Here is a 16,370-nt window from a genome sequence, read left to right as displayed (position 1 = left end):
GGTTGTATGCCACTTTGTTCAGTCTCCTTTCCGAGGTCACAATGACAAGCAGGAGAGAGGGCATCAGCATGGATTGTCTGAGGCTGGGATGCATTGCCAGACTTGGGGTCTTGGAAGTGCCAGCAGTGCTTGCCCTTAATCTGTGTGCCACTGGGAAAAATCAGTGTCAGTGCCCTAATCTCTAGGTTTAAAGCAAAGACTCGACAGCTTTCTTCACCACTCTTGTCTGTTTGGATTGCAGATTCCTGAGAGAGAGCCTGCTTCTGCTGCTGTGTTTCAAAGGAAGCTCAAAGAAAGGATCTGATTTCATTTGGGGTGTTTTGGCACCATCATAATACTGTCATTAAGGCTGTTGATAATCTTTTCAGCATGCGCACTTTGTTTTTTTTTTAACCCTTTGCCCAGCTGTACACACGCATTTTCTGACTTGTTTTAATGAATACCACAACTGTTTGTCTTGGAGGTTACCACCTGGACTTCTGTATGGAAGTGGAAATAGAAATAAGTATAGCCCAGTAGGTTTGTTTATTCTTCTGAAAAGTCCTCAAGCAGATGAGATTTGCCTTGTCAATTACGCAAAGACTGAAAAATCTAGTTACATGTAGATGGAAAAGAAAAGCCAAGAGGCCAGTTCTCACTCTGACTTTCTCAGTCCCAGCTAACTCTGTTGTGCCTCAAAGCAGCTCTGGATACACACTGCTGAAAATCAGAGCAGAATTTAGCCCAGCATCTACATCCCCTGTGAGGACCAGGATGGCAATAAACATTTTCAGCAGAGAAATCTCTACAGAGGCTTCTGGATGTTACTACTGACAGAGGGGTAATTTTTGTTTGTCTTGCTCTCAACCCTGAACACACTTGGAGATACACTGGATAGAAGCCAATGCTTGATTATTTTACAGCTTCAAACACAAGAGATTGGGTGGATACTGCCTGACTGATTTCAGCTTGCTCTTATTACACTGCAAAAGGCTGTCAGAACAAGATGTGAAAAGCTCCAGCCTTATCCTATTCTCTACAGTTCAGGGCAACATTAGGAATATCAACATTTTACTTCCTCATAATTCAATCCTCAGTTCATTTTAAACTTAAAGAGTCCAGATTTCCCTGAAAATAAACTAAACCACCAGCTGTCAATAAGGGAATGTGCTGCTTAAAAAAAAAAAAAAAGAAAAAAAAAAGAAAGAAAAAAGCCTTGACAGAAATATAAAGTATCTATTTTTAACACTTGACATTTTATTCACAAAGGAAATATAAAAACTCCTCTAGTGGAAATAACTCTACCAAGATATGAATCGATAATCACAGTTAAGTTTTGAAAAGGAAAAAAAATGAGAAAAGATTGGAAAAAATGATAAAAACTATCCCTGCACAGTTGAAAATACTTTGTTTAGTACAGTTATAAATGCATGAAGTAACATAGTTTTCATCACTTCCCTCTGAAGATTATTTTCTAGCCTTGCTTACTTCACTGCTAGGGCACACAATTACAGTAAGCCCAAACAACCTCTGTCTTAATTCCATACTACTTGTACCAGTTCTCCTCCCTCCTTGCTACTCCACAAAGCTTACAGCATATTCAAGGCAAAGGAGGAGACACAATATGAATAAAATCAGGATTTTTAGTGAATACAGCAAAAAGTAGTACAGAACTGCCTGAATCCAGAATGATCAAAATCAACAATTTAACAGCCATTTTTATTCGCTTACATATATGCTGCTTGTTGTCTTAGACAGTTACTGACTGAGTATTAGATGCACACTTTGCTAATTTACAATGAAATGTGACTTTACACTAAATTTCAGATTTCTTCTGGCTGTCCAGTGGAGTGTGTTATATATGCACCAATGCAAGTAACTGTACCACATACCTTCATTCAGATTATTAAATTTACTTTTTATTTCAGTGGAAAATGGCAGGTCTTCATGATTAAGCATGGTTCACTTTCTCATGGTTCACTTCAAGCTGGTTTTGGTTGGAATTTGGAATTCAACTGAATTGTAAAAAAGTATTTTAAAATTATATAGTAATAAAGTAAACTGCAGGAAGAGCAAATAGAGAAAAAAGTGCACAAAGTACACCTTTTGTTTAAAATTAATAAATATCTACAACCAAAATAAACCTCATCTAGCATGAAAGAACTGAAAATGAAACTATGGCTTCTGTTCTGAGAAGATCAGAAAACCTCACACAGGTCTTTAATGCTCCCAGCTGTGGTGCCATCATCCCCACATTTTAGTCCTCAGGTTGTTGGAGTGAAGTTGTGCCTTAGAGAGTCAGATGCTGCAGAGCAGGGCTCAATTTAATCAGTGCTCTTCCTGATCTTGGCCAAATATTAAACACTTGGCACAAGGGTGAGAGTGCAAGTCCCTCTTCTCAGGAGAGGATGGATCCTTTTTTCACGTCTGTGTAATACAACCTGTACGTGCCTAAAGAATTGCAGCAGATATACATGGTGTGGATGTGTATCTCTACACACACCTAACCTGAGAAACTCACCTCCTGGCTTGAGACCATCCCAAAAACTTAGGCCCAGAAATTTTCAGTCTCACCTACTTTTAACCAAGAAAACAAAAGAAGAGAACAATTTCCTGGGCTTTTTAATCCCCTCTGGTGCTTCTCAGCCCTGAGGGACCCAGTCCTCATATCAAATAGAAGGAAAAAAAAAGCGTTTCCTTTATGGTACAAGACAGGTGAGAGTCCTCAGTTTACAAGACACAGCAGCCATATATTAATAATATTGCTTGTCCTAAGTTTGACTCTTTCTGGAAGAAAACCTGTAGCTTTTAAATGAATCTGAACCGTTTCAGTATAATGTATTAACTTCAGATCTTCATGAAGCATCTCATGATTTCAAGCTCGATTTCAACTTTAGCTTTATTTCTAAAAAGCAAAATGAACTTAAATTACAATCTGAAGAAGCAGTTTCCTTTTCTAATTTTGAAAGTTATAACTTTTTTATGTACCCTGATAGAGGCCTGCCCCAGGGTACGACAAAAATTCCTTCTGGGAACAAACGGCATGAAAACCATACCAGATGGTGATGACAATTGCCGATAGTGAGGATATGTGTTATCCTATTTTTTTACATATATGCATTCATTTAATGAATTTTTCTTTTACTAGACAATTAGCACACAAATATCTTGAAGATGACCAGGCCTTTAGCAGGTGAAGCAGTGCTGCAAGGTGGGCTCCTTTCTGCACCCTCCAAAAGGAAGCAAAGGGGAACAGCTGAGCCTGGCTGCAGCCTGTGCTGACCTATATTGGTGAAACAAAGCTGCAGGGAGGGAAAGAAGCAGAGAAGGAATCAAAAGAGATGAAACTGGATCAACTGCTTGTGCCTGGACTGGAAATACTCTCATTAGAAGGAACCGAGGGGAAAAATGTGGGCAATCTCTGTCTCTCTCTAAAGTAATTAAACTGCGGGCTGAGGCATTGATAACCTCGAATGCTTCCAAACTGCTTTTCTGCAGATGCTGGTCAGCTCTGACAGTTACTGAGAGTTTCATTGCCACAGGTCTTCTGCCTTGAAACACACCTTTTCTCTCCCAACAAAGGGTTCACTGTGAATTCCCACCAACTGGCACTCAATGGAGTACAGACTGTATGTGAATATAGGTTTGTGCCAGTTTAAGGCTGACTTTTCCTGGTCTTTCTCTGCTCCAAAGGTAACTTCTGGGTGTTTTCATTGCTGTGAGACAGGCATTGATGAATAAATGACCATTCTAATAGGGAAAAAACCCCACTTTTCCTGTTCTTTTTCTTTTGCAAAAGGTATTTAAAGAAAAAAGAAAACCACAACATTTTTGTACACTCTGGAAGCTCAGATGATGTATTATAGTGGCAGAAGAATGTTGCTGGTGCTTCAGTTCTGATGTTCTGCAGTCATGTGAAGAAAATGATCAATGCCTTGGCTTTTTTAACATTTTCCACAGGAAACACTGCTAGGTTATTTTCTTCTTACAGTGCAGCCAGGAGTAGGAGTCTGTGAGATGGCAGTTTTTCAAGTTGTATTTGACTGTATTTTACTCTCTTGCTCTTTGATTAATTGATTATGGATAAAACAGTTTCTGCAGCAACAAACAGTATCAAGCTCATCACAGAGAGTTATAAAAGAAAAGATACTCACCTCTTTGCCCTGTCTTTCTCATCTTCATCCATTAGATTGTCTAAGCAGTTTTTTCTGTTGAAGGAATGCAAGAATCAGTATGAATTGTCATTTTTTTAGCTCTATTTGCAGGTTAATCTCACAGTCACTCTATTTCAATTTAATAACAAAGTGATGATATCCAGGTCAGATAAATGTGTCAGCAGTGCTCTATGCCACAGTCCTTGATTTCAGGAAATATCCATTGTGGGTAATGTTATTCCTGAGCATTATGCCAGCCTTAGGGTCTCTAGCCAGGGATCAAGGCTCCCAGGCACCACATGGTGCACCAGCACAGTACAAAAACAGCCACTTCTTGGGGATTTTTTTGTGTGGCAGTTACTCTCTGCAAACTTGTAGGTTGGATGAGCCTGGGGTCTTCTCAAGCTGAAAAGCATTTTCACTGCCTCCCATGTTCCCACCAAAAGCATCTTCAGTGCAAAAGCCAGCATCACTGATGCCTTTGACCTCTCTGCTCTTCCTACTGGGAAGCTCTTCATCCTCCTCTGTGGATTCTGACACAAAGCCAAACGAGATGGTAATAACTCTACTGAATTACACCTCAAATTCAAAGTGTACTTATAAATCCCACTGCCTAAGCCATACTAAAAAACCCCTTGCAGCCCAGTCAGGCCACCTGCCCAGCCATGCTGGCACCAAGCATGGGGACTGTCCCATCCCCATCACTCTTTTTGCTAATCTTCACCAAAATGTTGTGAGCTCAGCTTTGTAGTACAATTGTTCCAGCAGTGTGAGCTGTAAGGAGAAAAGGGTAAATTGGGTAAATTAGGTAAATTTGTGTAGGCAAGGCAAAAATACAAAAGCAGCCCAGCTGAAGGCTGAGCGTCTCAGAAACACTTGTCACCAGCTCACTGCCCACCCTCCTTTGCTCCACAACCTTATGAGACAGTGATGCTTGACCTGTAACCACTTCAGCCCAAGAAGGAAGCCCTGTGCTACTGCACCTCTCATGGCATCTGCCACCCCTTTAGGGTACAAAATCCATGTCCTGTTGCATCCCACACAGATATTTTCCAAAACAGCAGCACAATGCCACTGGATATTGTCAAAGCCTCATTTTCAAAGCAGTGGTGCAGTGATAGGCAATGATAACACTCTTTTTCAGCAATCAATGTTTCTCATTTAATGAGTCCTCAACATGTAAGACATGAATAAAATTGAAAGGGAGGAGGAAGGAAGTTAATTGCTAGGCTTTATTTAAGCCCATGTTATTTTCCACATATGAGTCACACAGAAATTTGCCTGTTTAAAGAACATTTTGTGAACAAACCAAAGTGAAAACGCAACAATAGTAAAACCAGTGCTTCTGGTACTAGTTCTCTTACAGCAACATTCTACCTGGTCATTACCCAACAGTTAGCTAAGAACACAAAACTTTTTATCAAATGAATTATGAGAAATTAGATCTACAGGTTACTGATTGGAGGGTAAAGCTGCTACTTAATGGCACTCAGCTCTTTGGAGAAGGATAAACAGGAAATATAAAGACCAAGGGACTAGTTTTTTTCAGTCACAACTGATGCATTTAAATAGCTGAATTCCCTTATACAGAAAAACATAACAAATAATACCAAATAGATTTTAGAGTTTTTTCAGATATTTGTTTTGACTTGCAAAACAGCCACAGTCAGCCATGACTTTGGACTTGCATATCAGCCATATCATAATCCATATTTTGGACTAGGAAAATGTATAAGGCCCGCAAAATTCTATTAACCAGTGTTTTACATATATTTTAGGTGTTTCTTTTTTTAGTCCCATAATATAACTGTTATCCCAATCACTGTGTTCTCAAATAATTCAGGCTAAAAGGCAGTGAGAATATTCAGTGTGTTTTGTTGTTATTTGCTCACTTATTGCAACCTATGCTATTCAAGGTACCGAGGGAATCGTTTAAAGGGCAGGATTAGCATTCACGATTTTGCAGAGTTTCTTGGCTAAATCTTTGCTCACTATCAGCAGGATGTTAAGGGGTATGAAGGGACCATGAAGATCATCTAGTCCCAATGGTGGGAGGACACCTTGCACTAGACCAGGTTGCTCAAAGTCTTATCCAACCTTGCCTTGAACACTACCAGGGTTGGGACATCCACAATCTCCCGGGGCAACCTGTTCTAGTGTCTCAGCACCCTCACAGCACAGCACAGCACAGCACAGCACAGCACAGCACAGCACAAAATGTTCTGCTGCATGCACACTTGTTGAATCTAGGGTATGACAATCAAAACAGGGCAGTATCAGCAGCAGAAGTTGCTCTCCCTGAATCCCTAAAGGTCCTCCCCTGGCTGTAACAGATTCCCAACAGAAAGCAGGAATACGTGGTCAAGTGTGCTGAGTGGCTGTGAGGAAGGATGGAGGTGGATGAGACAGTCAGTATTGGTGCTGCTCAGCCCTGGCTCTTCTGGAGAAGCACAATGCACCTAATGGATAAAGGGGCTTCCTACAGCTGTACCCCAGAAACCATCAAGAAGAAATTACACTGCCAGGAAGCCTCTACTCTTTAAAGAGAGAAACAGATCAAACTGGTCTGTTCTGCCAAGGATTTGGCTAGATCTGTTAAGCAATTCATGGCCAGCTTCCAGTAAACAAGGTTTCTCAGTGACTGACATGAAATTCTGGACCTGCTGTGCTGTTGTTAGCATGAGACAATATCTAATTGTCATTTTGCTTCTGTTTGCTCACATGGCAAAATCTCTAGAGCATCATAAGCATTGCTAACAGGGTTTGCTAGTACATATGTACCATATGAAATTAAAACTGTTCTCAACAAAATAGACACATCAGAGTATACAACTGCTGCAAACTAGTATTGCCATCCTTCTCCAGAGCCCCACAGACACTGCCTTACACCTTGAGAGAGAAACCCATGTCAAGGAGCTTAGGTATGTGCTTAGTGCAACCTGCTTGCTTTATTTTATTCTCCCAATCCCTCAGCTGTGACAGTCCCAAACTGCAAACTGGAAACCTACTGTCTCTTGATTTAGGAGAAAATTCTGACTCATTGCAATGATGGAGGCAGGCAGTAAATACCAAAGCTCTGTGCCATGGTTCCCCTGCAAAGAAGTGGCATAAAAAAACAAGTGGCACAAGTATTTCTCAAACTGTGAAAAATCCTTTCACAGTAAGAAAGGGAATTTGGAAACCTATAGGTTACCACATGATGTAACTCCTGCTGGCAGAGTATTTAACAGTGACAGTTACATTTGGAGCTTCATTAGAATCATCATTATCATCAAGGAGTCAAGACTATCACTCAAAGAGATGGGAACTACTTGGAAAAAAGAGGAGAAAGCTCACGTACTCCCATCAGGGAGGAACTCATACAAACACACAGAAAGACACATATCCACAAGTGGGGAAGAATGGCATTGTGGAAACAAAAGACTGGCTAAAGCTGTTAACCATGTACCCCTGGCTTAGTTATCAGATGGAGAATTATAGCACGAACATCCCCCCCACACTCATTCATACAATGAATAGTTGCTTGGGAAAGAAGTAATTCAGGCAGAGTGCCAGCTCGCTCCAGGGACTCTCTGGAAGAAAGGTTGCACATGTTTATTTTGATACAGTCTATTCCCACTGGACACAGAGCTTGCACTATAAAAAATCATCTGGCACTGATCACCTTATCCTGTGCTAGAAACATGGTTTTTACTGAGCTAAGCTACTACTTTTCTGGGCTGATGAGGTGGGTTTCACTCCTTCCTGCCCTACTGCTCATAAGGATATGCTGCAGACACTCAAATGTAGGTTATCAGTTGTATTTCCCACTAAGTTGCCACAAGGCCAGCTAATAGTTCTTACAAATCAGCCTGATATTTTTAATAATATTCATTTAACTCAGCTGCATTAAATCAGAGATGTAAATTTCTTTCAGAGGTTCGAGATGTGCCTGGGGAGCCTTCGTGAGAAATCTCAGAAATCACAGTGTTTGTGCTTCCCTGGCCCTTACGTTTGGCAGCTCAAGGAAAAGACTGGACTTTTCCTCCTCTTCTCTCTCTAACGAGGTGGGATGTTTACCTCCACCACCCCACAGGTTTGCCTGGGTATTCCACCACTTCTCCTGTACAGGTATGGTCAGCCCTGGGGAGAGGGATGCTCCCACCCACTGCAGACATACCTGAGCCTTACACCTCAGACCTCACCCTCAGACCACTTGGGATGCTGGTACAGTACAACCAATCCTAATTAAGTTTGTACAGGTGATGATGATGATACTGCACTTGGAGAACAATCCTCTCAAAGACAAAGGATGGGCAAGGCTTGTATGGAAAACTGGGATGCTGGGATGAAACACCTTGAACTATGTGAAGAACCTTCCCAAAACCTGTTGTCTTTATGAAGGAGGAAGAAACAGAACAACAGGGTAGGCATGCTCCCATGCCTTCCAGACACATTGCTCAGCCTCCAGGGCCCATCTCTGCCCAGCATTGCTCCTGTTCTGCCTCAACAGGGCATCCACTCTCCCATCCCCTCTTTGAAGGGGAGGAAATGGCTGTTAGCAAAGAGGAAGCACATGGGTAAGTTTGGTGGGGCTCAGGATTCAAAGGCCAGATCCAGCCATGCATGGCATCCTGTGCTTAGTGAGTAGGATCCAATACACACGAAGAAAGCACCAAAAGAGAGTAGAGAGGTTCTAGGCATGATCCAGGGGCACAGTTTCTAGGCACCCACTAGCACAGGGGAGAGTGTAGCTTGGTCACTGTGCTGGCATTGCTGCCAGATCCCCTGCCCAGGGATGATGAACTAGGTCTGATGGGCACTGTGGTTGGTCAATGGCATCATCCCATGGGTGTTCCACAGCGTGGGTTAGATGGGATTTCCCCACCATGGGGAGCACCACTGGTGGCTAGGAACTCTACCTGCTTCCCCTCAGCTAAGCAGAGCTCTGAAATGAATCACACTAACAAGTGAAGTATTTCCCTTCCAAGCCCTGCTGGAAGGCAAAGAGAAAAATCAGCAAACGGGAAGCAGCAGGAAAGGTCACAGAGTGAGAAGCAAGAAGTTACCATCTGACCATTTTAAGCACCTTGTTTCAAGTTTCTGTAACATGGATGAAGCACCCAGATATCCCGCCAGGAAAGGTACAGTGTGAACACACAGCAGAAGGATTTCTATGAACACAAATCAGAACAAATCAACAGATTCACAGACACATCAAACTGAACTGTACCACTCTATTCTCTTCTTTTCAGATATAAACCTATGAACTGTTATAAGAACATGCTGGAGTCCATAATTAAGTATGAGACATTCCTAACCATAGCAATAAAAATTGATTTATCAAAATATAAACAGACTAGCCTTTAGAAACCTTAAGATAGTAAAAATTCACTTTCCTGATGATATACATGGTTATTTGAAAAAGATACACAGCTTTTTAGTGGGAGAATGGCAGTCTGGAGTCACCATGGGTCATGTTACCCTGAGATTGTTATGGGAATTACTGTTTTCAGGAGTAAAGAAAAAAATCCAGAAGCATTGTTAAGTGACCAACTTTAGAGTTTTTTCCTGACAGTGTATAGCAAGGTCTTCCTGCATTCAGCAGGTTACTACATTTTGTTTACACAAGAGATATTTAAATGCTTCAAAAAAAGAAAAGAAAACTTTTTGAGGAAATACTGGACTTCATGAACCTCATGGGCTGTTTCATGTTTCATACATATGTGTACAAAGAATCTTTAGATGGTAACAGGCTTAAAGAAAACATATATTAAAAACAATCTACATGTGGACAGTAAAAAGAATTAATTTGACAGAAATTAATGCTCCCCTCTTCTGAATTGGGGATGACAGGAAGATGGTTATAGGTGATAGAGCTGAGTAGTAAGAGATTATGACAAATAGAAATAAAGGCTCAGAGCATATTCTGGTTTTATTCTTTACAGTATCTCTGTTTGGTGGGAAGGGGTTTTATTTTCCATATGTCAGAAACCTTGCACCTATTGCCATGTGTTAGACCACGTCCCCTCTGCCCTGGTACCAGCTGAATTCTGGGATGTGCATCCTGTGATCCCTCTGTAGATGCAGTGTGATTCACATCGGTTTAAGCCAGGGGTGAGACGGCTGACGTCAGCAATGCCGTGCTGGAGCGTGGCCAGGGTGAGAGGCATCTTTTATCTCTGGCTTGGGAGCAACGTGTAAAGTTTTGTGCAGTGTTTGGACCTCTGATGAAGATCAGTACATACATGCTCATTATCCTCCTCACTGCTGTTATTCCTACTGAATGACTACAGCCACTCAGACTTCAGTGAACAGGCTGTGAATCCCCATGCTCAACCGCTGCTCTGCTCTCCCCTCGCACGGCTGGAAACAGAAAGGCAAACAAATTAAACTAACATTAATCAGCAAAGACTGCCATCTGTATAACTCAGAGCGCTTCTCCGCGTGCCTGTCCCCTTCCAGCAATGCTAAACAGGATTAGCCTTCCGTGGGCGGATGGGGAAAGTAGGTCAGTTCGGTAACATCGCTGCGTGCGATGAACGGAGGAGGATGTGACTGCAGTGGTCTGCTGGCAGCCCTCTCGCCTTCTCTATGAGCCAGGAGACGAAGCACCTGGGCTTGTCATGGGGAGCATGAGATGGCTCAGACCCCACATCCCTGCATGGTGACACCTGACAGTTCTAGGATCAGGGATTTGGCAAAACCTGGCTGATGCACTGGAGTTAGTGGGTGCATTTCAACAAGGAAACTGAGGCACAGGGCAGCTAAATGCTTAATTATTTCTAGTTTGTGTACGGCCAAATATTTGTCAAAGCTTACATATAAGCCAAAGTGGCCAGGGATGGTAAATCACCTGGTGGAGGTATTGTCTTTCTGCATTGACTTCATTGGGTATGGAGAGATGGTGGCAGGAAAGCCAAAACTCACCTTGCTCACCTCAAGTGACACCTGCAGGGCATGACAAGGGCAACAAGAAGAGATTCTGCTGCTACATCAGTAGCAAAAGGTTGAACAACGAAAGTGCAGGACTGCTGCAGTACTGGAGGTGTGTGAGGAGGGGGTGAATTAGTTACAGCAAAACAGGTGAGGCTGATGCCTGGTTTAAGGCAGTCTTCAGCAGCAAGGTCTGCCAGCCTCCGTGCTGGAGGCAGGGAGGAGCAGAAGCACCAGCAACAGGTTAGGATCAGCTCAGGGAACTTGAGGAAGCTTGGGGGAAGTTGATAGGGACTGACTACTTGCCTCATTGCGTGCTGGAAGACTTGCTGGTGTTCTTTACTAGGCTGATCTCTTATTGTGAGAGGCTGTGGAGGTGTGGGAGGTCCCTGATGTTTGGAAACAAGCAAATGTTGGCCTTCAAGAAAGGAGCAACAGGTCAGTCAGCCTCACTTCAGTTCCTGGCAAATCATGGAGTGAGTTCTCTTGGAGCACAGGGCTGGGCACATGGAGAAGAAGATGATCAAAAAGAGCCAGTGTGGATTTACCAAGAATAACTCAACTGCCTGTTATGATGAAATGACAGGATCTGTGGATGGAGGGAGAGCAGTGGATGTCATTTATGCTGGCTTCATGCTCAAAGGCAGGGCTGTTGTTATGGGGGAAACTGAGAGACTGAAGGAAAGGACATACAAGAAACCTTATGAAATTCAGTGGTGCCAACTGCCAAGTCCTGCACTTAGGAATGAAGAGCCTTGAACTCTGATACAGTCTGGGGATGGACTGATCAGAGAGCAGCTCTGCAGGAAAGGCCCTGGGAGTTCTGGAAGGCAGCAGGTTCATGCTGTACACGAACCAGTGGCGTGCCTTGGTGACAAGAATGGCCAACAGGACCCTGGGCTGCATGGACAGAAATGCAGCCGGATGAAGGGAAGGGTTTATGTCCCTTCACTCAGCACCTGTTATACCACATTTAGGATAATGTGACTGGTCTGGGGCTTCCTAGGACAGAAAAGATAGGCTAACAGAAGGACATTTGCATCCCCAGTGGTATTGCCTGGAGCCCCTGACTTATGAGAAGAAGCTGGGATAGCCATACTGACTTAGTCTGGTCAAGAGATGGGTTTGGGGACACGTAAGAGTCCTCTCATTGCCTACAAGGGGTCAGTGAAGAACCAGTGCTGGGCTCCTCATGGTAACGCAGGATGGGAGAGCGAAAACTAACAGGTCTAAGTTTAAAGAAGAGAGAAGGAACTTTTCTCCATGAGGACAACCAGACAACAGAGCAGACTGCCTGGAGAGGCTGTGCCATCCCCATCCCTGCAGGCCTGACTGGGCAAAACCCTGAGCATCCTGGTCTGACCTCAGACCTGGCCTTGCTTTGAGCAGAAGGCTGGACTGGAAACCTCCTGAGATTGCAACCTGAATTCAGTTTCAACCTGAAATGTCCAGTCATTCTGGATCTACTGAGCTGGCTACATACCCTAAGCAAATCAGTCCCCGTGAATTAGTTCCTATATTATATATATGTTCTTTAAATATATTTTATTGTGCTTTTGGTTTCTGTACTAGAAATAGCTTATGAACTGTCTCCCCTACATTGACATTGCTCCTGCTTTATGAACAGATACACATCTTGACATTGTGTGTCTTATGTCAGGTATTCATCATGCCGCTTCTAAATGCTAATTAAAAAATTCCTGTTATGATAGAATTAGGGGAAAAAAATCAAAAAGAAGAAGAAGAAGAAAGCCTAACAGGAAAATGGCCCTTGAATGTAAAACCTGTTTTTCTTCTCTCTCTACTTCTCATGTTCTTAATCTGTTTTAGGTATTTATAAAACTTTAATCCTCGTAATATCAGAAGTCCTGAATGTACAAAGACTTTAAAATGTGCTTAACTCTATACTGCTATAAGAAGGCCCTCATGTATGTGTATCTCTGCAAAATCCAGGTCAAAATGGGGAGGTAGAACTGCACAGATTATTTTGCAATTATTAGCTCTGAAATCTTCTCCTGAAAAGGGTCTCGTTTATAAAGTATTCACAGTTGTAAGAATCTGTTTATGTTCTTCTGCAAATACTAAAATAAGTAGAATAATATAACATTTGACCTATGATCTTCTGATGGTGAAATGCTCAGCTGATACAGGCAAACTATGCAAGTACAATACCATAAAGATTTCTTTGTCAAAAATGCAAGGATTTTTATTTTGCTTGACATGAACTACCTGAGAAACACCAATGAAGCAGAAAATTAGTCTTTTTCAATGGGACTGTTATCAGTCATTCTCTTTGTTTTCTGTCAGCAACAGTTTTGATAAGATCATTTTAACCCTTTCCATATGATTAAACAAGGTATGGTAAAGCAAGATGTCCAGGAGCTGACATAGTTTGGTCTCACTCCCCGCACTTCTTTGATTGTTAAGTGTTACTCCCCCTGCTTTTTTGTTTGTTAAGTGTTTATGGATGGCTCTCAAATAACCAATAACCAAATTGCTCTTCTTTTAAAAGGCTCTGGATCTAGAAGTAATTTTGCTAACAGAAAACTTTGCTCTAGAAATAAATTTTGATTTTTTGACAGTGTTATTCAATTAAACATCACAATTTACACCAGCTGTGATCATTCCCTCCATATATAAGGTACTGAAATAAGAGACTACATGTTTCTGTGGAGATTTCATCAGGAAAGCAGAAACTAAAGATGAAATCAAATTTCCTTTGAGTTTTAGGAACCTATCCTGATGTAGCATCTCTGTCTTATTAAAGAGGACCTAGGCTGAAGGGCTGACCTCTCTCTGTGTCCTTGCCCTCTCCCTGCCCATGTGAGATTTGTTTGCTTCTTCAAACCAGTAAGAACTGGAGGGCAAAGCTCCAAGGAGCTGACTGGGACTTGAGCCAGGCAGTGAGTGCTCTCCTTGGGTCTCCCCATCCTCAAGGGCATGCCAGCATGGTGACACCCATGGGTGCTCAGCTGCTCTGCCACTGATGGGGCTGGAGGTGGGGAGCATGAGGGGACAATGAGACTGTCCCGGCAGAGACTCTGCAAGACAACTTCCCTGCCCCAAGCAAGAGCCAAAACTGTGACCTAGATCTGCTGGTGACAGAAAAAAAAATCCCTATACAATATTACAAAAATATATACTGATATCAACACAAATAATCCTATCACTTTTGTGTAAACAGCTTGATAACACATCTGCTTATAAGTCACACACTGCACTAAATTTTCTGCTCTATAGTAACTATCATATCCCTGTCAGCAGAACTAAATATTTAATCATCTGGGGAGATGAATCATGAAAAGCTGTTTGGGGGAGATATTTTTAAATGGACAATTTGATGTCATTTAATTTTGAGAACTTGCTGTCTCTTTCTTTTCAGAAGGGACCCTGCAAGCCTGTGACCAACAGATTATTACTCTGTCTCTGACTGCTTGCTGTCTCCCTGGCAGGTAACACAACCTATGGAGTTTAAAGGTCATTTCTGACCAGAGCAAGGCAGAAGGTTTCAGGGTTTGCCTGGGCATCACTAAGCCTAAAGAGAGCAAGGATAGAGACACTCAACCTGCCTGATTGCATGACACTTTGGGGAGGAATGTTCTCTAGTTGCAGACTCCCAGTTTTCTGTCTGAGTCCATAAACCTGCCAAGAGTTCAGCTACAGCATCAGACCAAGGCTGCACCTGTATTTTGTGCCATCTTGAACATTTATGCCCTTGAGTCCCTCCTGTCTCAGACTGAGCCATACTCCAGCTATGTGCCAAGTACCGCTTTTCTCAGATCCTTCATGATACCAGTGGTTCCCATTTCTACAAAGATAAAGTTTCTCCAGCGTGATGTAAAATTCAAATCAGGTTTTACAAAATGAATGTCTAAGGAAAAAGGATAATTATTAAAGAACTTCGTTAGTGCTTTGCAATCTTAATTATGATAATTATATTTTTGTAGCTAATATAAGTGAACTCCTGCTTTTAAATCCCATTAACAAGCATTTTAATCCCTCTCCTACTGGGCCAACAAAAACCATAATGTTGAACTTTACATTTACACAGGGCACTATTTTTAAGAAAAATGAGGGTTTCCATTCCCTTTTATCTGCACTTCGAAGGTGCACCTTCTCCCAAGACACAATAAATTAAGAAAAGCAAAGATGGATTCAGCAGCTTGGGCTCAATATCCTCTCTTGGCAACAAAAGGGCACAGTCCCTAAGCCAGGATGGCAGTAGGCTGTGAATATTGGCTGCCATCAGGAGTCAGCGACACCACTGCTCCACTGAAAGGACAGACAAAAGTTTTTCCCTGAACAGCCCAAGGGTTGAGCTTCATCTACTCTGGGTCCTTATGTGGACTTCAACAAGAGCACGTGCACCTCCCAAGTAAACAGAGGACGTGACCCACTGCATGAAAGATAAACCTCTCAGGTGGAGGCAGCAGGAAGTTGCACAGGACAACTTTGCCATTCTGGAAGAGTCCCATAGGTAAGCGGGATATAGAGGGATAGCAGGAGCCATGCTGCGGTGGCCAACAGCAACTGATGACCAGGGGAAAAGGTGGCAGCTGGGGGAAAAGGTCAAAAGAAATCTCAATTAAAGAAGAAATGCCTGGATACATGAATTATTAGGGCTGTGTGTGAGCAGGGAAAGGTGCCTCCTCAATTTACTGGAATCCTGAAAAGTGCCAGCAAGTGACACTTTTCAGTGACACTGTATTTTCTGAGTCAAGTTTATAATCCCTGACAGAATGGAATTTGCTGCTCTGTTCTGTTATGACCCACCTACCACCACCCAGGTGCAATGGTCCAGTGGAGTTTTTTATTAGTCTGTTTGCAGACAAATATTTTACAATTATCTAACCAAAGTCACCAAAAAAAGCTTGTGTATGGCAGCTCAGTTTGGGGGAGGGCAGGGAGAGGGAGAAAGAGGAAAGAAAGAGAAGCAGTTGGCAGAGAGCTAAGATTGGGGTTGGGCTGGGTCCTTTGGCTCACAGTCTTGTGAGCAGCTGGGAGAGGCAAATTGAAGGGCAATGAGTTGAGATGAGGAGAAAAGGGAAAGTCCCATGTCCTGTTTAAAAAAAAAAAAATTAATACCACACAAAAAGAGAAATCCCAAAGGCAGTTTTCGGGACCACTGGATGGACTGGGAAGTTTACTTGCAAAAATGCTATTGCTCCTCCTTGTTGGGGAGGTTTAAAGCAGTCTCAAGGGTGGTTATTGAAACTGTAGCAACTTTAGTGCTGTGAAAAGATATCAATTTATAGAAACTGTGCCAAAGGTAGTATAAAATTTGATGTCACAGCACTTCACTTAGAAAAATTTATACTTCAT

At 42.4% G+C, this 16,370-nt stretch overlaps 1 protein-coding gene across 1 annotated transcript in view; it reads right to left on the bottom strand.

Annotated features, from left to right (window-relative positions):
• Positions 1 to 16,370, bottom strand: part of NPAS2 (neuronal PAS domain protein 2) — a 103,002-nt gene that overhangs the window by 50,036 nt on the left and 36,596 nt on the right. The window contains exon 2 of the mRNA XM_050971510.1: positions 4,134 to 4,187. Coding sequence (XP_050827467.1) covers positions 4,134 to 4,165 — 32 coding nt within the window. The 5' untranslated portion in view covers positions 4,166 to 4,187. The remainder of the gene's footprint in view (positions 1 to 4,133; positions 4,188 to 16,370) is intronic.

This window comes from Serinus canaria, chromosome 1 (assembly GCF_022539315.1).
Source record: "Serinus canaria isolate serCan28SL12 chromosome 1, serCan2020, whole genome shotgun sequence".
In the NCBI taxonomy this organism is placed as follows: domain Eukaryota; kingdom Metazoa; phylum Chordata; class Aves; order Passeriformes; family Fringillidae; genus Serinus; species Serinus canaria.
This window is presented reverse-complemented; position numbering and strand designations above follow the sequence as displayed.